Below are 22596 nucleotides of genomic sequence, written 5' to 3' on the forward strand. Positions count from 1 at the left end.
AGTCACATAGATTGTTCCCATTGGGTCATTGGTTGAATAGCGCAAAGAAATCTGAATCTGGGAAACATTAAGAAAAGTGAATCGTTATTCTAGTTTTGCATCTTTTGGAAAAGACAAAAGAAAAAAGTGCAATAAGGAAGGCTTGTGCGTTACTCTTATCATTTTGCAGAAGAGGTTGTTTGAGAGCTGTAGGTTTTTTTTTCTCCTCTCCTTCTAAATGGACTCCAGCAACTTAATACATTAGCATAAATGGGTGATTGGGCATACATGATTGACTCTAGCTCGGGCCAACTTCAGTTTTTTTTAAGTCAAATTTTTAAGATTCTATCTTCCAACACTCATAATAAATCACGACTAATTGGAATTAACTGAAAGGGATATAGTCAGTTCTTTTACGAACAAAATCAAAATTTTAGCAATGAAAAATAAATGAAGAGCTTGTGCTTCTGAGCCAGACTGTCTGAATTCAAATCATTGTACTTCAGCTGGCAGCTCTGGCATTGCGCAAGTTCCCAAATCTCTCCAGACCTCAATTTCTTCTCTAAGATGAGGATAAAAATGGTATGCCCATCTTTGTTTTTTTTAATTGACGTATAGTTGATTTACAGTGTTGTGTTAGTTTCAAGTGTTCAACAAAGTGATTCAGTCATATATATATATACACATATATATGTACATATATTTATATATTCTATATTACTTTGTATATTATATATTATATATATATTATTTTTAAGATTTTTTTCCATTATATGTTATTATAAGATATTGAGTGTAGTTCCCTGTGCTATACAGTAGGTCCTTGTTTATCTTTTTTATATATAGTAGTGTGTCTCTATTAATCCCAAACTCCTAATTTATCCTCTTAGTTTTTTATGAGGATTGAATGAGTTAATACCTATAAATGCTTTGAAATTGTTTTTACCATCATAAGCTATAATTGTGTTTTGTTCATTCATTCATTCATTTATTCATTCATTGCTTTCTTTCAATAAATATTTATTGACTGGCTTTTTATGCCAAGTATAAGTGCAAGGATATAGCAACGGACAAAACTGATAAAGGTTGTTAAGTTTATTATTATTATTATTCCAAGTCATTATGGGATGTCTCTTGAACCACTCAGCACATAATGGGCATCTATTATCCTTCCCATCTCCTAGCATAAAATAGCGGCTCAATAAATGTTGATGGAGGGAAGTTCAAATACATGAGTCATTGCAACATAGAATAACAATCTGGAATTGCAATAAGGATTTGGAATTGGGAGATGCAATGTCAAGTCCCAGTTTTACTGAAATTTCCTAATCTAAAAACCTAGAAAGCTATACCATGAAACCACTAAGATCCCTTTTGACTATGATTCTAGAAAGTAACTGAAATGATGCACTATTTGTTGACTGGTTATAATTCTATTTTTCTTAAAATAAATAAACTTCTAATTTTAGTCTCCTTTAAATCTACAGAAAAGGTACAAAACACGACAGAGGGTTCCCGTATATGCTCTCAGTTTCCCTTATTATTAACATCTCACATTACTATGGTGTATTTGTCAAAGCTAATGAACAAATATTGATATATTATTACCTGGAGTCCATACTTCATTCTGATTTCATAAGTTTATACCTAAAGTTTTTTTTGTTTTCTTTTTTATTTGTTTAAATTATATAAGTTTCAGGTAAACAGCATTACAATTCAACATCTGTATACACTACAGAGTGATCACCAACATAAGTCTAGTTACCACGCATCACCATATAGTTGACCCCCTTTAGACATTTTGCCCACCTCCACCCCCCTTCACCTCTGGTAACAACTTATCTAATCTCTGTATCTATGAGTTTGGTTTTGTTTTCTTTTGTTTGTTCCTCTGTTCTGGTTTTTTAGATTCCACCTAGGAGTGAAATCATATGGTATTTGTCTTTCTTCATCTGACTGTTACAATTGTGTGTATGTACCACATCTTTTTCTGAATTTAATTTCTTATTTTATATTGGAGTTTAGTTGATTTACAATGTTGTGTTAGTTTCCTTACGTTCTTTTTTTTTTTTTTTTTTTGCCCCAGGATCCCAACCAGGACACCACATTATATTTAGTAATCCTGTCTCCTTAGACTTGTCTGGACTGTGACAGTTTTTCAGACTTTTCTTGTTTTGATGACCTTAATATTTTTGAGGACTCTTGGTCAGGAATTTTGTAGAATGTCCTTAAATTTAGGTTTGTTTATGCTTTTCTCATGGTTAGACAGGGGTTATGAGTTTTAGGAGGAAGATCACAGAGGTAATCCTCACCACATCCTAGCAAGAGTATATGCTATTAACATGATCAATGATATAAAATTTTATTTTAATGACTGGATAGGTGTTATGTATAATTGGTAATTTAATGTAGCATACTAAGGAAAATATCTTTGCTATATGTAATTTTCTATGCAAAGTACAGTCATCCTTATCTGCACGAGATTGGTTCCAGAACCCTTGTGGTTACCACAATCTATGGATGCTCAAGTCCCTTATATAAAATGACGTAGTATTTGCATATAAGCTACACACATCCTCCCATTTACTTTAAATCATCTCTGAATTACTTACAATACTTAATACAATGTAAACATTATGTAACATTATGTTTTTGCAAATGTAACATTATATAGTTGCAAATACAATGTAAATGCTATGTAAATAGTTGCCTACCCACAATAAATTCAGGTTTTGTTTTTTGGAAGTTTATGGGATTTTTAAAAAAAATATATTCGATCCTTGGTTGGTTGAATCCGCAGATACAGAACCCCCAGATACCAAGGGCCAACTAAATGAAATAGTTGATTCTTTTGTGGCATAATCTTAAAATATATTTACTTTACTTTTAAAAAAAAAAAGTCCTCTTTACTACTGGCAAATGAAGAGTAAGTGAAAAATTCATGTCTTTTTATAAATTAATAGTACTCTTATCTTTGTAGACTCAAGATCTACATATGAAATTTAATGTCAAGCATATAACTGTATTTCTTTCAAACTAACTGCAAGCCTGAGAAAATTCGCAGATCTTTGTTCAGCTATGTGGTCTGAAAGATGCAACAAAGTAAGAAGTGCTGGAAGTTAAGCATTTTGATACTAATTCCCCTAAGCCTGTCTCCTGCAAGGGACTTGCCTAAAGAAATATCGATATTAATACTTCACTAAGCCCCGGACATAGACAGTCTGGTGTCTCTAATCTTTGGTGTCCTTGGTATAAATGTACATTATCCTCTGGGATTAGGAATGACGCTGATGTAGCTGTCACAGAGATTGGAAGATCCATGGTTATGTTTATTCTATACTTGTGTTATGAATTTCACTGTAAATAGAGAAGTTGGCTTAAGATTACTGTAATCTATGCAATGTAAAATTTTCGGATCAAGACATAAAATAAACATTGTCAATCCAGAGGAAAATTGTTAGAAGTAGGGTACTACTAGGGATATCCTTATTTAGATTTAAATGAAATAAACACCTACAGTATCACACTCTGGCTCCAGCAAGTGGCCACAATAAGTTTAATTATACCTGTCTTTATGGTTGTCACTTCCCATAGAACTGATCATAAAAACAATTGAGTGGTTTTAGCCCACTACTCTTTGTGACCTTACTATGGAGGTTCATTATTATGGCCAAGAGCATCATTCACAATACATTTCTCCCCAAATCCCTAATTTCTTAATTCCATGAAACACTGTGTCCTGACTCACCATATACTACTTGTGTGACATTTGGAAGTTTCCTTAACTTCTGAAATTTCTTCATTTTCAAAAGTATGTGTGACAGTTAAATGAAATTACATATATAAAACACTTAGCAAATGAACTGGCCATTTGCTATTTGTTCACAGACACTCATGCACATGCTTTCAAGGAATAATTTCCAGTTTGCTGGGTGCAATGATGCCTACTGGACCATCTCAAGTTGGTTGTTGTGTTTTATGCCATATCTAGAGTCTCAGAAATATTTTCTGGCAATTACCTGATATTTTAATGTTGGTATCTTAGTAGGCAAGTAAACACTAATCAGGAAGTGGGCCTCTCAGTGTTCAAGGAAATAAATGTATTCTGGTGGCAAAATTCGGTGTTAGGATAATTTTATTTATTTTTTCTAGCCATGAGAGAGACTAGTCATGGCACTATGTTTCTTTTTTTTTTTTTTCTAACATGGTTGGAGGATATTCTCCACGACACTGCAGGGGACTTACTTAATGGTCTTACAGCTAAATAAGTGGTTAAAAGTATAGGAAGTGTCAGGCAAAGGGAAGAGCCAGATGAATCGTTTTATACAATAGCCCTCAACCTGAATCTGAAAAAGAATATATATATATATACACACATATATAAAAGTATATATTATATGTATACATATACACACATATATATAACTGAATCAATTTGCTGTACACCTGAAGCATTGTAAATCAACTATATTTCAATAAAATTTTTTAAATGAAAATTAATTAATTAATTAAAAAAAAACCACAAGAGCCCATTTCTCTTCTGATTGACTAGTGTGTCTGATGCCATATTTGGGAAAGAAGCCATAAGCAACCTCACCCATATTCCCACCTCTCTCTCTGGATCAAAGGGCAAATCCAAGTTACAAGGCATCTTGATAACATAAACTAAAAAGAAGTAAGCGTTTATGAGGACAACACTTCATTGCAGGTAGACCACTGTCCTTTACAGTGTGGCATTGGATAGTGACCACAGCAGCATATGGAATGAGAAACAATTCCAAGAGCAGCTGTGGCTGGAGAGACAGCCTGGGAATATTTTGAATAAGAGATTAAGAACTAGCCAGCCAGGAGGCAGCAAAAAGTAATATAAAAATAGAAAGCACAGGGCATAGGGCTCATTTGCAATTCATTGTTGGGTATGGCAGACATTGCTGACATCGTGTTAACTAGCCTGTTTGGGTTGGGAGCTGTGTACACCCAAGTGAAGTTAGGACAAGGTAGTCTTACTTTGGAGGTTGACCTCTCCAGCTTTAGAATCAGACTTCAGAGGCAGAAGGGTTGTAGGGTTACAGCGCATCAACACTTTCTTGGTCATCAAGCTCTTGAAAGCTGTGACATTAACATGGTGTGACCAGTCTGTGAATTCCTTATAAAGAATTATAAAGAATGGCTGTTGATGTTTGAATACTTTTGTGTCACAAGCTCCCTGAACACAGCCTGGTGCAGAGCATACATTTAATAAATTATGCTAGATTAGAATTCGTCTTATTTGTATATGGATGATTTTTGTACCTGTCCAATATACAACTCTTTGTAAATAAGGCAATGATTTTCTAAACCTTTGATCTGGCCAAAGCGATATGATATCAGGGTTCTTTTTTTTTCTATATTTTGCCCAAGCATACACAGGAGGATCAGTACCTATTTTACCTATTTTTTAATTAAAGAAAGAGATGTAGAAGGAAAATAGAAAGACAAGTAGTAAAGAAAAATTAAGATATCTTAAAAACATTTATCCTCCATTTTATTTTTTTTAAGCCATCCTTGTAGAAATATACAAAGCACAATGCACTGTAAAGATTATTTTACTAAGGCCATATGTTAACAGAGAAATTTGTGAACATGTTTATTTACCCCATAGAAAAACGTTAAAGCCTATTTGTATATATTTTCTAGAATTGTCCGAATGTGTTATATCAATAGACAAAACTATAAGTGGTCATCTATGTACATTTCCTCAGGAGATGATTGACACATAGTTGACAAGCAGCAATTGCTAGCTGTTCTTATCCTTATTAGCAGAATGTAATATTAGGGATACACTTTCGAATAGGGGAAGGTAATACCACTGTTTTTGCCTTTTCTTCTGTGCTACTTTGACTGCAGACAGTACCACAGGGACACCAGCAATATCAACGACGACAACTGTGGAAATTCGCAAAAGCAGCGTTATGACAACTGAGATCACTTCTAAAGTGGAGAAAAGCCCCACGACAGCTACTGGCAATAGCTCCTGTCCTTCCACGGAGACTGAGGAAGAAAAGGCAAAACGGCTGCTTTACTGTTCTCTATGCAAGGTTGCTGTCAACTCCACCTCACAGCTGGAGGCGCACAACAGTGGTGAGATGCAGCGATTTATTTTCTGTCTCAACAGCTCTGCAATTATCTTCCTCTGAATAGATTAGATCTTTTGCAGCAGGGGACAGAGGGGGAGGCAGAAAACTGGCAATTATTACATGGAATTGATTAACCATTAAAAAGTAAAAATGACAAGCAAAGTGTCATTTACAGGGGGGCAAGGGAGGGTTTCCAGGGTTCCCTTGCCATGCTGTATATGTGTTTGTGTGTATGGATGTGTGTTTGTGTTTTATAAACATTAAGAGAGACACTAAAATATAATTCTGAAGTGTCAGCTTTGCATTTATATGATTTCTAGATTGCTATGTTACTTCCACACATTTGCTTGTAACTGAAATTTTCTGAAGTTGCACCAATAATATAGTTGCAAAAGTTGGTTGCGTAACTCCATTCACTTTTGGTTAAAAATCTCCCTATTATGGTTTTTATGGCAAATAATGTTGTTTGGGCTAAATCTATATGAGCTGGACAATTAAACTTAAGAAAATACTTCTTAGAAGCAGCCATGATGTCTACATATAATATTTTATTGATTCTTTCTGACAACGTAAAGATATTATTCCTTTGTTTTGACTGAGGCTCAGAGAAGACACATGACCAGTTAGGTGACAGAGCCATTCAAACCCAGGTCTCTCTAACTAACACTAAATGTTCATATAGCATAACAGAAAATACTGGTAAGCCGGGGTGAAATTCTCTCCTGATATATTTTGATTCCATCTACCTGCTCTTCCTATACATCTATGTTTATATCTATATTTAAAGATGTTTTATATATATATATATATCTAAACCTATCTAACTAGATACAGATATAGAGTATATCTATATCGATTTAAATAGATAAAGATTTTATTGTTTTATTTGTTTATTTATTTATTTATGTCCTGCCTGAGATTTTAGCCAGCCCTTTGTCCCAAGATCAGTTTTTCTCTAAAAGACTGGGTTCATTGCGAGGACTCTGTCAGCAATTACAATAGAAAAAGAATCATTTGTGAATCATACTCTGAGTTAATAGTGCAGCTGTGTGTTGATGGCGTCATCGACCAATCATTGTGCTGCACGCGTAATATTCAAGTACTGACTTCAAGACTCTAAGGGGGTAATTGCAGAAGGAGGACAATTCTTTCCACACACATCCTTCTGCTGCAGGCAACATGAGTTGTAGTCAGGGAGAGTTCATGAGTTCAGGGGCTGGGAGACACAGAATAGCATCTGGCCCCAAGTCAGAATCTGTATCATTCAGATTTGTCCTCTGTTTACTCCTGCGAATATGTTCTTCCTGAATGTGAGATCACTGGGAAAGCATGGGCATCATTGGAAATCCATTTACTTTTCCAGAATTCTTGATCATCCCCCCATAGTGACAGAGAAACACATTCATTTTGAGGGAGGATCTATTTTGACAGATAAACAAACCATAGCCTTTGAGGTTGGAGTTAATTTACGAAGAACTTGGATGTCCTTTCCGAATTCTGATCAGAAACATCTGATTAGGAGGCGAAGAAGGGATGACTTATTTGTTTATATCACATCAGGTCAACATTTTCCATATTACAGTTTTATGGTCATCTCTGGTTCGTGTGTAAGAATTGCCGTTGGAGCTTTATGTATATATATATTTTATGTGAATGTAAAATATATCCATATGTTTATATATAAATGCATTTATATTTATTTAAATACAAATATATATATATATATATATATATATATATATATATCTCCTACATCCTGGGATTCTGATTTATTATATATCCAGGGCCTGGGAAGCTATAGTGTTTTGGAAAAGAAAAAAACCAAAACAAAAAACCTGGCAAGTGTTTTGCAGGCAGAGCTGAGAACTAGTGTAACCATCTCACCTGGAAGTTTAAGACATGATTTTGGTTGTCACCCTTACTTGAGTCCCTTTCTAAGGGTGTCCCCTCCAAGCCTTCAGCCCATTCGGGGGACTGCGGCCACTCCCCTTCCCTCCAAGGTGCTGCTTGGGGTTCTTGGTTCCTGTATTTCCCTTCCTGCTTCAGAGATCTTCCCCTTGGGGTGTGATGTTGGTAAACCTGCGGGGTGATTGTAGAGGGCAAGGCTCTGCATATGTCCCTCTCCTGTCAGGAGTAGGAGTGGACCTTGTAAGTCTCATCATAGGATTATTGTGGTGGGTTCTAGTTTGGGTTCCATGAGAAGCAGACTCTGAGATAAGGATGTCAGGGCAAATAGTTTTTAGGGAGATGAAGGGACCAGGTTAGTGGAGTTGGGAAAGGAGATAGGGCAGGGAAGGCGGCCAGCACAGCAAGCTACCAACGTGGGCAAACTGGACCTTACCCACCAAAGCCGGTCCACCGCCCAGCTTCCACTCTTTCACCCTTAAAACCTTCAAGTGATCACATAGAATGACAGAACTAAATTAACTCAAATTCTGTGTCTTATCTTTACAATCTCAGGACTATCATTATTCATTTATAATCTGCTGTTTTCATGAAACATAGGTAGTAACCCAAGGGCGTGAATTGCAGCCTTTGTGAGCTCAAAGGATTTCGAACTGCTATGAAATGATTAGTGAAACTAAAGCTTGTAACCGAACTTGTGTGTTTCTGGGGATGACCGTAAAATGGAGAGTTCTACAAACTAATTTCCATGCAGCAGATGATGTGCTAATTTAGTACATACTAAATCTCAGCAGTAACCACCTCCATTGTTTAGAATATAGACCAATGAAATATTCTTCAGGGAAGAGTCCTTATCACCGACATTATTTAGTTACCAGATCATGGCGCTGGTGGAAAGCGCACCCCCTTGGGATAGTCCATTTAATCATTGTTCTCTAATTCTCTTTAAGGACCCCCTTCCTAGCTACACACAGGGCAGACCACAATCACCACCCCACCCACTGCATCCTTCACTCACCCCCAATCTGTCAATATAACTTTAAAAGATTTCTCCAATTACTTCTTAGAGCCAGATATTAGGAAAATACTGTTAAGATTGGGCTGTGTTTTTCGGGAAACCAAGTTTGAATATCAATTTTGCTCAGAAGCAACCAGGCTGCAGCATGGGGAGATGTGTCCTTTGCATTTAAATTGTAATTCTAAGTGTTTTTCTTCTTTATCCTTTTAGAAATACATCATAGGCATGGAATCAGGGCTATAGCACCAAGCGGAGAGTTATGCACTTACGGTCTGTTCATGGGAAGCCAGCCACCTTCAAAACATGTTTTTCTCTTAATCTTGGAAAATGCATTTTTAAAAAAATTTATTGAAGTATAGTTGATTTACAATGTTGTGTTAGTTTCAGGTGTACAGCAAAAGTGAATCAGTTATACATATACATATATCCATTCTTCTTCAGATTCTTTTCCCATATCGGTTATTACGGAATATTGAGTAGAGTTCCCTGTGTGATACAGTAGGTCCTTATTGGTTATCTATTTTATATATAGTGATGTGTATATGTCAATCCCAATCTCCTAATTTCCTTTCCCATGCCATTTCCCCTTTGGTAACCATAAGTTTGTTTTCAAAATCTATGAGTCTTTCTGTTTTGTAAATAACTACATTTGTATCATTTTTAAAAAATTAGATTCCACATGTGAGTGATATCATATGATATTTGTCTTTCTCTGTCTGACTTACTTCACGTGATTCACAAAACAGTCTAAGAGTGCTTGAAACACCCTAAGAGGACATACTCTTTTCAAGAGATCTGGAAGGCTCCTTTTATTTGTGTGTTATAGATGTGTATTATAAAAGATATGTTTTGTCTTTTTCTTTAAAGAAATTCCCCCCAAACATCCTACTAGGTAATGCTTTGCTTAGCTATTTTTGATGATTTTCTCTATATAATTGAAAAAAACTTTGGAATGTTTTATAATTAGCCCTCATTACTAATTTGGGCAGATTTTTCTGGTAATGACTTAAAGTGGTAACATTTGATCATTTTCACTAAGCTCATTCCAGCTCTTCTGTCCCTACACAGAGCTTATTTTTAAGCTCACTAAGTTTTAATATATAGAAATGACATGTTATCAAAGGATGGAATTTCTAAATTTTGGCCTAAACATAAAATCAATGTTAAGAAGAAGATTGACTAAAATTTCTTGAGCACGTGGGCGTGCCAGAAATAATCCTTAAGATAAAAAATGCATCTAATACAATACTTCAGTAGAGGAGATATATTTTTTTTTTCTATAGCTACAGACATTGAGGCACAAGTAAATTGAAACTACTCAGCCGATAGAGGTAAATTCTGACTTATACCATTTCAGAGCCTGAACTTATAAATCTCTTTCCAGAGAGTTTGTTGTGTTTTTTGAGCTTTATAAATATCTAATACTTCGCTAATCTTCACTGATTGTCTACCATGTGTTGCTCACTGAGAGTATAAATCTGAGCAAAGCACAGGAGTTGCCTTTTAGGAAGCCCTGGTCTAGTTTGTGCCTCTGTGTTCAGGAAGAGAATGTGTAAAGACTTGTTTCATCCAGAGATCTGTCCTTTCATGTTTCAGGTACAAAACTCATTTAAGCCAGTCAGCCATGGTGGTCCATGTTTATGGCCTTATTATTATTAAGGCCCAAAGATTATCTGCCACTCCTCTTCAGCATCATCTAGGGTAATGGTAAGACTTCAACTGGATGGGAAATACAGATACAGACTCTTCTATCACAAGTCTGCTGTTGTGCCTTCTTCAAACTTTCTACAAATGTTTAAAAAACCAATTCAGCCCCATAGGCCTCCATGTTACGCATGTTCATGCAGGACATACTTGAGCAGGAGAGCTGTACAGTCTAATATGATAACGACTAGCCTTAGGTGGCTATTTAAATTTAAATTAATTACCTGTTCAGTTTCAGCTGCAGTAACCTCATATCAAGTGCTCAAGAGCGTCTCTGACTAAAGGCCGCCATATTGGTAGGTACAAATCAAGAACATTTCCATCAGCAAAGAAGTTTCTATCAGACAGTAGACTGGAGCTACAATTCCTTTTCCTTTTTTTTCCTAAATTTTTATTGGAATATAGTTGATTTCCAATGTTGTGTTAGTTTCAGGTGTACAGCCAAGTGAATCAGTTAAACGTATATCTACTCTTTTTTAGATTCTTACAATTCTTTTTTCTTTTTTAACATCTTTCTTGGAGTTTAATTGCTTTACATTGTTGTTAGTTGCTGCTGTATAACAAAGTGAATCAGCTATGTGTATACATATATCCCCATATCCCCTCCCTCTTGCGTCTCCCTCCCACCCTCCCTATCCCACCCCTCTAGGTGGTCACAAAACACTGAGCTGATCTCCCTGTGCTATACGGCTGCTTCCCACTAGCTATCTATTTGACATTTGGTAATGTATATATGTCCATGCCACTCTCTCACTTCGTCCCAGCTTACCCTTCCCCCTCCCCTTGTCCTCAAGTCCATTCTCTACATCTGTGTCTTTATTCCTGTCCTGACCCTAGGTTCTTCAGAACCATTTCTTTTCTTTTATGTTTTAGATTCCATATATATGTGTTAGCATACGGTATTTGTTTTTCTTTTTCTGACTTACTTCACTCTCTATGACTGACTCTAGGTCCATCCACCTCACTACAAATAACTCAATTTCGTTTCTTTTTATGGCTGAGTAATATTCCATTGTATATATGTGCCACATCTTCTTTATCCATTCATCTGTCGATAGACACTTAGGTTGCTTCCATGCCCTGGCTATTGTAAATAGAGCTGCAATGAACACTGTGGTACATGACTCTTTTTGAATTATGGTTTTCTCAGGGTATATGCCCAGTAGTGGGATTGCTGGGTTATATGGTAGTTCTATTTTTAGTTTTTTACAGAATCTCCATACTGTTCTCTATAGTGGCTGTATCAATTTACATTCCCACCAACAGTGTGTGAGGGTTCCCTTTTCTCCACACCCTCTCCAGCATTTATTGTTTGTAGATTTTTTGATGATGGCCATTCTGAATGGTGTGAGGTTTGCATTTCTCTAATAATTAGTGATGTTGAGCATCCTTTCATGTGTTTCTTGGCAATCTGTATATCTTCTTTGAAGAAATGTCTATTTAGGTCTTCTGCCCATTTTTGGATTGGGTTGTTTGTTTTTATGTTATTGAGCTGCATGAGCTGCTTGTATATTTTGGAGATTAATCCTTTGTCAGTTGCTTCATTTGTTACTATTTTCTCCCATTGTGAGGGTTGTGTTTTCATCTTGTTTATGGTTTCCTTTGCTGTGCAAAAGCTTTTAAGTTTTATTAGGTCCCATTTGTATATTTTTGTTTTTATTTCCATTTCTCTAGGAGGTGGGTCAAAAAGGATCTTGCTGTGATTTATGTCATAGAGTGTTCTGCCTATGTTTTCCTCTAAGAGTTTGACAGTGTCTGGCCTTACATTTATGTCTTTAATCCATTTTGAGTTTATTTTTGTATACGGTATTAGGAAGTGTTCTAATTTCATTCTTTTACATGTAGCCGTCCAGTCTTCCCAGCACCACTTTTTGAAGAGGCTGTTTTTTCTCTATTGTATATTCTTGCCTCCTTTGTCAAAGATAAGGTGACCAAATGTGTGTGGGTTTATTTCTGGGCTTTCTATCCTGTTCCATTCATCTATATTTCTATTTTTATGCCAGTACCATACTGTCTTGATTACTATAGCTTTGTAGTATAGTGTGAAGTCAGGGAGCCTGATTCTTCCATCTCTTTTTCTGTTTCTCAATATTGCACTGGCTATTTGGGATCTTTTGTGTTTCCATACAAATTGTGAAATTTTTTTTCTAGTTCTGTGTAAAATGCCATTGGTAGTTTGATAGGGATTGCATTGAATCTGTAGATTGATTTGGGTAGTATAGTCATTTTCACAATGTTGCTTCTTCCAATCCAAGAACATGGTATATCTCTCCATCTGTTTGTATCCTCTTTAATTTCTTTCATCAGTGTCTTAGAGTTTTGTGCATACAGGTCTTTTGTCTCCTTACAAAGGTTTATTCCTGGGTATTTTATTCTTTTTGTTGCAGTGATAAATGGGAGTGTTTCCTTAATTTCTCTTTCAGATTTTTCATCATTAGTCTATAGGAATACATGAGATTTCTGTGCATTAATTTTGTATCCTGCTACTTTACCAAAATCATTGATTAGCTCTAGTACTTTTCTGGTAGCATCTTTAGGATTCTGTATGTATATAGTATCATGTCATCTGCACACAGTGACAGTTTTACTTCTTCTTTTCTGATTTTGACTCCTTTTATTTCTTTTTCTTCTCTGCCATGGCTAAAACTTCCAAATCTATGTTGAATAATAGCGGTGAGAGTGGGAAACCTTGTATTTTTCCTGATCTTAGTGGAACGATGTTGGCTGTGGGTTTGTCATATATGGCCTTTATTATGTTGAGGTAAGTTTCCTCTATGCCTACTTTCTGGAGAGTTCTTATCATAAATGGGTGTTGAATTTTGTCGAAAGCTTTTTCTGCGTCTATTGAGATTATCATACGGTTTTTATCCTTCAGTTTGTTAATATGGTGTATCACATTGACTGATTTGGATATTTTGAAAAATCCTTGCATTCCTGGGATAAACCCCACTTGATCATGCTGTATGATCCTTTCAATGTGCTGTTGGATTCTGTTTGCTAGTATTTTGTTGAGGATGTTTGCATCTATATTCATCAGTGATATTGGCCTGTAGTTTTCTTTCTTTGTAATATCTTTGTTTGATTTTAGTATCAGGGTGATGGTGGCCTCATAAAATGAGTTTGGGAGCGTTCCTCCCTCTGCTATATTTTGGAAGAGTTTGAGAAGGATAGGTGTTAGCTCTTCTCTAAATGTTTCATAGAATTCTCCTGTGAAGCCATCTGGTCCTGGGCTTTTGCTTGTTGGAAGATTTTTAATCACAGTTTCAATTTCAGTGCTTGTGATTGGTCTGTTCATATTTTCTGTTTCTTCCTGGTTCAGTCTCAGAAGGTTGTGCATTTCTAAGAATTTCTCCATTTCTTCCAGGTTGTCCAATTTATTGGCATATAGTTGCTTGTAGTAATGTCTTCTGATCCTTTGTATTTCTGCAGTGTCAGTTGTTACTTCTTTTTTCATTTCTAATTCTATTGATTTGAGTCTTCTCCCTTTTTTTTTTGATGAGTCTGGCTAATGGTTTATGAATTTTGTTTATCTTCTCAAGGAACCAGGTTTTAGTTTTATTGATCTTTGCTATAGTTTCCTTCATTTCTTTTTCATTTATTTCTGATCTGATATTTATGATTTCTTTCCTTCTGCTAACTTTGGGGGTTTTTTGTTCTTCTTTCTCTAATTGCTTTAAGTGTAAGGATAGTTTATTTATTTGAGATTATTCTTGTTTCTTGAGGTAGGGTTTTATTCCTATGTACTTCCCCCATAGAACTGCTTTTGCTGCATCCCATAGGTTTTGTGTCATCGTGTTTTCATTGCCATTTGTTTCTAGGTATTTTTTAATTTCTTCTTTGATTTCTTCAGTGATCTCTTGTTTATTTAGTAGCGTATTATTTAGCCTTCATGTGCCTGTAATTTTTACAGTTTTTTTCCTGTAATTGATATCTAGTCTTATAGCCTTGTTGTCAGAAAAGATACTTGATATGATTTCAATTTTCTTAAATTTACCAAGGCTTGATTTGTGACCCAAGATATGATCTATCCTGGAGGATGTTCCATGAGCACTTGAGAAGAAAGTGTATTCTGTTGTTTTTGGATGGAATGTCCTATAAATATCAATTAAGTCCATCTTGTTTAATGTATCATTTAAAGCTTGTGTTTCCTTATTTATTTTCATTTTGGTTGATCTGTCCATTGGTGAAAGTGAGGTGTTAAATTCCCCCCTATGATTGTGTTACTGTTGATTTCCCCTTTTATGGCTGTTAGCATTTGCCTTATGTATTAAAGTGCTCCTATGATGGCTGCATAAATATTTCAATTGTTATATCTTCTTGGATTGATCCTTTGATCTTTATGTAGTGTCCTTCTTTGTCTCTCATAATAGTTTTTACTTAAAGTCTATTTTGTCTGGTATGAGAATTGCTACTCCATCTTTCTTTTGATTTCCATTTGCATGGAATATCTTTTTCCATCCCCTCACTTTCAGTCTGTATGTGTCCCTAGGTCTTAGGTGGGTCTCTTGTAGACAGCATATATACGGGTCTTGTTTTTGTATCCATTCAGCCAGTCTATGTCTTTTGGTTGGAGCATTTAATCCATTTACATTTAAGGTAATTATTGACATGTATGTTCCTATTACCATTTTGTTAACTGTTTTGGGTTTATTATTGTAGGTCTTTTCCTTCTCTTGTGTTTCCTGTCTAGAGAAGATCCTTTAGCATTTGTTGTAAAGCTGGTTTGGTGGTGCTGAATTCTCTTAACTTTTGCTTGTCTGTAAAGGTTTTAATTTCTCCATTGAATCTGCATGAGATCCTTGCTGGGTAGAGTAATCTTGGTTGTAGGTTTTTCCCTTTCATCACTTTAAATATGTCCTGTCAGTCCCTTCTGGCTTGCAGAGTTTCTGCTGAAAGATCAGCTGTTCACCTTATGGGGATTCCCTTGTATGTTATTTGTTGTTTTTCCCTTGCTGCTTTTAATATTTTTTCTTTGTATTTAATTTTTGATAGTTTGATTAATATGTGTCTTGGCATGTTTCTCCTTGGATTTATCCTTTGTGGGACTCTCTGCACTTCCTGGACTTGATTGACTATTTCTTTTCCCATATTAGGGAAGTTTTCAACTATAACCTCTTGAATTATTTTCTCAGTCAGTTTCTTTTTATCTTCTTCTTCTGGGACCCCTATAATTTGAATGTTGGTGCATTTAATGTTGTCCCAGAGGTCTCTGTGACCATCCTCAATTCTTTTCATTTTTTTTCTTTATTCTGCTCTGTGGTAGTTATTTCCACTGTTTTGTCTTCCAGATCACTTTTCCGTTTTTCTGCCTCAGTTATTCTGCTCTTGATTCCTTCTAGAGAATTTTTAATTTCATTTATTGTGTTGTTCATCATTGTTTGTTTGCTCTTTAGCTCTTCTAGGTCCTTGTTAAATGTGTCTTGTATTTTCTCCATTCTATTTCCAAGGTTTTGGATCATCTTTACTATTATTACTCTGAATTCTTTTTCAGGTAGACTGCCTATTTCCTCTTCATTTGTTTGGTCTGGTGGGTTTTTACCTTGCTCCTTCATCTGCTGCATATTTCTCTGTCTTCTCATTTTGCCTCACTTACTGTGTTTGGGGTCTCCTTTTTGCAGGCTGCATGTCGTAATTCCCGTTGTTTTTGGGATCTGCCCCCAGTGGGTAAATTTGGTTCAGTGGGTTGTGTAGGCTTCCTGGTAGAGGGGACTGGTGGCTATTTTCTGGTGGGTGAAGCTGAATCTTGTCTTCCTGGTGGGCAGGACCGCATCTGGTAATGTGTTTTGGGTTGTCTGTGAACTTATTTTGATCTTTGGCAGCCTGTCTGCTAATGGTTGGGGTTGTGTTCCTGTCTTGTTAGTTGTTTGGCATGGGGTGTCCAGCACTGGAGCTTGCTGGTCATTGGGTGGAGCTGGGTCTTAGCATTGAGACAGAAATCTCTGGGAGATTTCTCACTCTTGCCGACTGATATTACTTGGGGCCAGGAGGTCTCTGATGGTCCAGTGTCCTGCACTCGGCTCTCTCACCTCAGAGGCTCAGCCCTGACCCCTGGCTGGAGCACCAAGATGCTGTCAGCCGCACGGCAGTGAATGTGGCTGTCTCCATTATGAAGTCAGATTATAAGGGGTCTACAATAACTGTACAGCTACAACAGGCTGACTTGGAAGCACTTTGTCTACGAGGCTCTCTCCAGCAGCTGGTGGCTAAAAGAGTAGGTCTCCATGTGTGCTGCCAGAACCTTAAACGTTTATATAGAGGTCTTCACTGGGTTCAGTCACGGATTTGGTACAGATGGTCTCAGGAACATCTTACTCTCTCAAGGCTGTGTGCATGAAACTGCTCCTAAGCCTGAGGGTCTACAAGCTGCAGGAAGATTGAGACCGCCCGGGGCGGCCTGCAAGCCATGATTCTTGCCACGAACCCTGCTGTTGCTGTCATGGAATCCAGCTTCCCCTGCTGCTCTGCAATGAGTTTTCAGTGAAGCTTTCTCTCTGTGCTGATGAGATTCCTGCTACTTGACTTGCCCAAAGCCATAGAGCCCTTAAATGTTGGGGCTGTGATGCAAACCCAGCCAATCTGGCTCCAAGGTTGGTGTCACCTCACCCTAAATGCCTCACCCCCACGAGCCACCTCCTCAAACCCGCACTGCCACAGGAAGAGTTGCCTGCATTCTTACAATTCTTAAATAATGTACTTTGGGGTTTGCAATATGGGTGATTTGGGATATATTACCTAATAGAAAAATTTTATGTAGCTGTGAGCACTCAGGGTTTAGTTATTTCGTGTTTGGTGACATCCCACGGATGAACAACCAGAATAAGTGATTTCAGAGTTGTGCTGAGATGTGTTTTCTTGCTGTGTACTTCTACGTGCTGTGCTTGTTAAGAGTGGTTTCGTGCGCAAACCAAGTAGAATGTTCAACCTACATTATTTTTTCTACTCGAGCCTAATATAATGTCACTGATATTTAGAACATTTCAGGAAGTTTGCACATGAAACTGTTTCCCTGCTGAGGGCATGCGGCTTGAAGGTGAAAAGTGGGAGGGCTTTTGCTTTTCACCTTATGCTTTTCTGTGCTCTTTGAATTTTCTAACAAAGTGTTACTTTCATTTAAAAAAAGTGAAAACTGAACTAGTTACACAAAAAGTAAGCAAAAACACTGCTTTTATAAATAACTAAGACAACATCATATCTGTTATACTATGGGAGTGTCTAATTTGTCCATTTATTGAGTGTTTATTATGTGAAAACCTTTTTGCCGGGTTCTCTTGGGTAATGGATATGAAAGCAATGGAGCATTTTTCTATGCTTTTAAGGACCTTGTTTCTAAGTAGCAGAGATGGGTGCAAATAAGGATTGTTAAATGCATGTCTAAAGCAGCACAGGATATCCTCCATCTTCCTTGTAGTCCATTGTTATAGATAAAAGAGTCTTTCTGGATGCCTGAAAATTCTCCTCATGTGCTGGTATGTCAAGGGTTACTGCCATATCAATTCCACATGTTTATCTCCTCATCAAGCCCAGCCAGTGGTCCGCTTACTGGTTCCCAGGGTCTGCAGAGCTCTTTCCTGAGCTGTCTTTGGACACTGAGTCCATCCCCACTGGTGCTGTGTGGCTTGCCTCCCCTTCTGTTCCCACTTCATAGCTCTTCCTCAGAGGACCTTTCTGATGCTAAAAGCAAAGTTCTCCTCTCCTCTGTTTCCCTTGTCTCTACTTTCACCTCTGCAATTTGGACTTGTGATGCATTACTGATGAATCAACAGATTACTTTCAACCAGGGAGCTAACAGAAATAACACAATTTTTTACTCATTTGGGGCATTCCTTGGTCACCTGATACCATGGATGCCATTCTGGGTGCTTACTGTTTGTTGATATGCTGATAAAATAAACCAAAGATTTCATTTCAAAGACAAAATAAAATTAAGATTGACATGGAAAATACCTAGTATATATGAGGTCAGGGTAATAAAAGGTTAATTTGACACTTAGAGGATTAAAAAAAAAGAGAACATGGAGGCTTTTGATGCCAATTATACCCTTCAGGTGTAGAGATTCCAAACAACTTTCTTTCCTTAGGACACACAGAGTTGGACTATAATGCCATTTTACTGAATGTTATAAATAAACACATCAAAAAACACCTTTGCATTTTGCTGTTTGTATGGAGCCTGACCATTTTCCTGCCCATGTATCTATAAGCTGGAATCATCTGAACTTGTCAATGAGAAGGTAACTAAATTATCATTGGCAGTCACGTGGGTTTGCTAAGGGTCTAGTCTAACACTATTAAATCTCATCTCATGGGCATTCTGGAAAATTGAACTTTAAGGTATTGAAATTTATTTTACAGACAGGTGAATTTTGCAGACTCTACCAGGATACATTTCCCTATAAAATGAATCCCTCTGAAACTTCCTTTGTACTGTTTAGACAGTTAATTTGACAGCTTGAATTGAGGCTTAAAAATAGCCATATTTTGTACCTGTAATACTCCTTATGAAAGTCTATCCTAAGGAAATAACCTTAGGATAGATTTTAAAAGATTAACAAGTAGGATGTTCATTACAAAATAATTATATAGGGAAAAAAAAGAAAATAATCCAAATGTCTAATATTAGATAAGTGGTTAAATATATAACGTTCATGTATTGTAAGCCTATGCTGTCATTAAAAATCATGTGCATTTTTAAAAGTATATATAATTCCAAGGAAAGTTCTATACAAAATTACTTTAACTAAGTTACACAAACTTTTTAAAATGCACATATACAAATAGAAAATAAAAGACTGGTACATGATGACCACCATTAATATTTTGATATGCTTCTCCTTGATGGAATTCTGGGTTTTTTTCCATTTTAAAGAAATTTCTCCAAGTTTCCTGATGACCTAAAGAATGATTGATTTAATTTTAAAAAGTTATTTGCCAGTTTTCTTGCTCACCTACCTTTCCTTTATGCCAGTACCTAACTTAAGAGCCATCTAAAAAAGGAAGTTGTAAAGATGATGAGGAATTAAAGGGAAGGCTAGCCTCTATTCACTCTGCACCACATATTATTTTGATTTTTGCAGATACAATATCTTGACTCAAGGCAATCAAAAGCAAACAAATAAAAAAAGCAAACAAAATCAATATTTCTAGGAGCATGATGACTTGCTGCATTTAAACTGTGGTTGGAGAACGGTTTCACATTTCAGGAATCGTGGAAGCTTCAAATGAAGGTCATTATCAGTGTTGGCCTTTTAAAAGTGATGGGAAGAAAATAGTCCATTTAAAGTACAGAAGCAGCTTTGCAATGGCCCTACTGTGCAATCACAGGGGAAGGCACGAGCCTTGCGAGATATTTACACATTGTTGGAACCTGAGGTATTCAAACCTGCCATCACAAAGCCACTGTCATTCATTGTAGCATCCTGGTTCCAGGTCCTCTGCTGAGCAGAAAGGAGCATTACAAGAAAACAAGGGAAAAGGGGATTTGAAAGACTCAAATTAAAATACGAGTTTAGAAAAGACTGCATTAACAAAATAGAAAAAATTAAAGGCACTATGAGAGATTCCTGTGTAACTGGAATTCAGCTAGCTCAGACATCCTTAGTAGATTTCTAGCTAAATCCCCGTAGCTCTAAGGACTTAGTTAGAAATCCACTTTCTACCTGCCAGTAACTTCAAGTAGTGTTTGCTTTGTGAGCTGGGCAAATAACAACCTTTCTGAGTCTCAGTTTGTTATCTCTTAAACGGGCATCATAATAGCACCTAAACTCATGGGTGGCTATGAGCAGGTAAATAATTTATCACAATATGTGCAATGTTTAAAAAGTAAAATAAGTATCAGTTCTCTTAATAGTCACTATTTTTAGATTATTCATGCACATTTGATCTCTCAAAAATATAAATGCTTGAAAATTAAGAGTAGTACATCTTTCCTTAATTGTAGCTGTACTTGAAGGAAAAACAGCTACCTTTACAGGCTGTTCAAGCTTTAAGATCTTATAAAATGATCTATTTAATTATGACTGACAAGCTGCTACTAGATGCAGGAGGTTACATTGCACAAACGTTCCACTCTACATGATGATGAATAGTAACCCCAGAGTCAAAGCTATTAACTGAAGTTTTTCACCCAATCTCAGCACAATTTTAACCACATGTGTTTGGTGTGTGTGTGTGTGTGCACGTATGTGTAAGGCATGCATGAGTGTGTATATTTAACTTTCCTATCTTTACTAGCTTCTGTGGAGAGACTACACTGAAATAATAATGCTAATGACACTGATTTTTCTGAGAGGTTGGGTATTTCTCCAATGCTCACATATCTTCTGTTTCTTTCCGTCCCCTAGGGACAAGACATAGGTGGGTCTTAGCTTGCCAGAGATAATATGGAGAATGTCTGTTTTCTGGATTTTTACTTACTGTTGCTATTGGGAGCAACTTACTATTGGGTGCAACTTTTTTGAATTTCTTCTCCTCCTCCTAACCCATCTGACACTCAATCCTGAGGCAAGCCACCCACGCCTGACTTTTTTTTGTCCTCCCAGGCAAGATGAAGTACTTCCATATCAGTGAATAGGTAGAAACAGTTTGTTTGTTTTTTTTTCTGATCCATTCTGGTTGCCACTATCAAACGCCAGCTCAAATCACGTAAGATTTTAACCAGAGTGAGTCAAGGGGCTTTCAAGAAAGTCAGGATGAGGATTTGTCTCCTACTGACGGCTACTTAGACGTTCCGAAGCCACAGCGACCCCAGGAAAGCTTCTCAGTTTGACTATAGAGGTTGCATGGGAAAAAAATATTTTGATAAAATCACCTGTTTGGATAGAGAAGGTTGGATAACCCTCTACTCACATAGTGGCACAAAATCTTCGAATTTGTAGGAAGATGGTATAAATGAAGGTAGGACAAAAAACAATGTGTGTATGTGTGTGTGTGTATATATATATGCATATATATACTCATTGATTCATTATTTATGTAGGTATGTATTGCTCACCAGAACATTGCTTGCCCTACTCTCATTTATGGTATCTTCATACAAAGCAGAAAGCATTAGGTCACTATATTGCAGGGGACATGGGTGAAAGTGAACCCCGGGGCAGTCTCACTGCTACCACCACCACTACCGCATGGTTCTCTGACTCCGTATTTCAGCCTCTCCCGTCTTCTCACAAGACGTTGACTTTTTTCTCTCTCCTTAATATGTTGAGATACGAACATTTTCATTGCTGTGCATAAGAAAATGAGATTCAAAGTGGGGAACCTAAGTGGTAAAAATATGCATTTTTTAATATTGGACTCAGTAAAGGAATCATCATTTTACAAGAGAGAAACGTATGGCTCTAAACCTGTTCCGTATGTGCATTGCCTCTTATTGAAGACATGGGTGATTGACACGGAGCTGGAGAGCATCTTTTCTTCATTGATATGGAATGATTCTGAGAGTCTGGCCCAAGAACCAGAAGTTAAGAATTTCTCTTTTTTTCTATGCTTCCAGAACTGATAACAATCTAAGAAATACAATTAGGAAGGTGAAACCCCTAAATCAGGATTTAGAAAACCAGAATGACAGAAAGGATATCAATGATTACAAGAGAAAATTTCATAGCAAAACATATGGCTAAATGAGAAAAGTAAAGCATACTTATCAACTCCAAGGAGAAGGAAGTTGTGAGCAAAGTTTTTGAGAGCAAACTGCCATCCTGAATTTTAGTGTTTAAAAAAAAGCAAATCTTGATAAGTAGAATTACATTAGTTATGTGGGACAACCAAAAGATGTGACTGGTTTAATAAAAAGAAGGGTTTCTTTACAGTGTATCTGCTTAGCTGGTGAATCCCCCCGATTTTTACTCATTTGTTTATATTTGAAATTTCATAGCC

General features: G+C 36.7%; 1 protein-coding gene across 6 annotated transcripts in view; it reads left to right on the forward strand.

Annotated features, from left to right (window-relative positions):
- ZNF385D (zinc finger protein 385D) overlaps positions 1-22596 on the forward strand; it is a 949103-nt gene that overhangs the window by 912820 nt on the left and 13687 nt on the right. For 5 of the 6 annotated variants that reach the window (XM_057546008.1, XM_057546007.1, XM_007173878.3 and 2 more), the window contains one exon: positions 5866-6099. The exons of the other annotated variant lie outside the window; for it this stretch is intronic. In XM_057546008.1, coding sequence (XP_057401991.1) covers positions 5866-6099 — 234 coding nt within the window. The remainder of the gene's footprint in view (positions 1-5865; positions 6100-22596) is intronic. 6 annotated transcript variants of the gene reach the window in all.

The sequence above is a fragment of the Balaenoptera acutorostrata genome, chromosome 4, assembly GCF_949987535.1.
Source record: "Balaenoptera acutorostrata chromosome 4, mBalAcu1.1, whole genome shotgun sequence".
Classification (NCBI taxonomy): Eukaryota; Metazoa; Chordata; class Mammalia; order Artiodactyla; family Balaenopteridae; genus Balaenoptera; species Balaenoptera acutorostrata.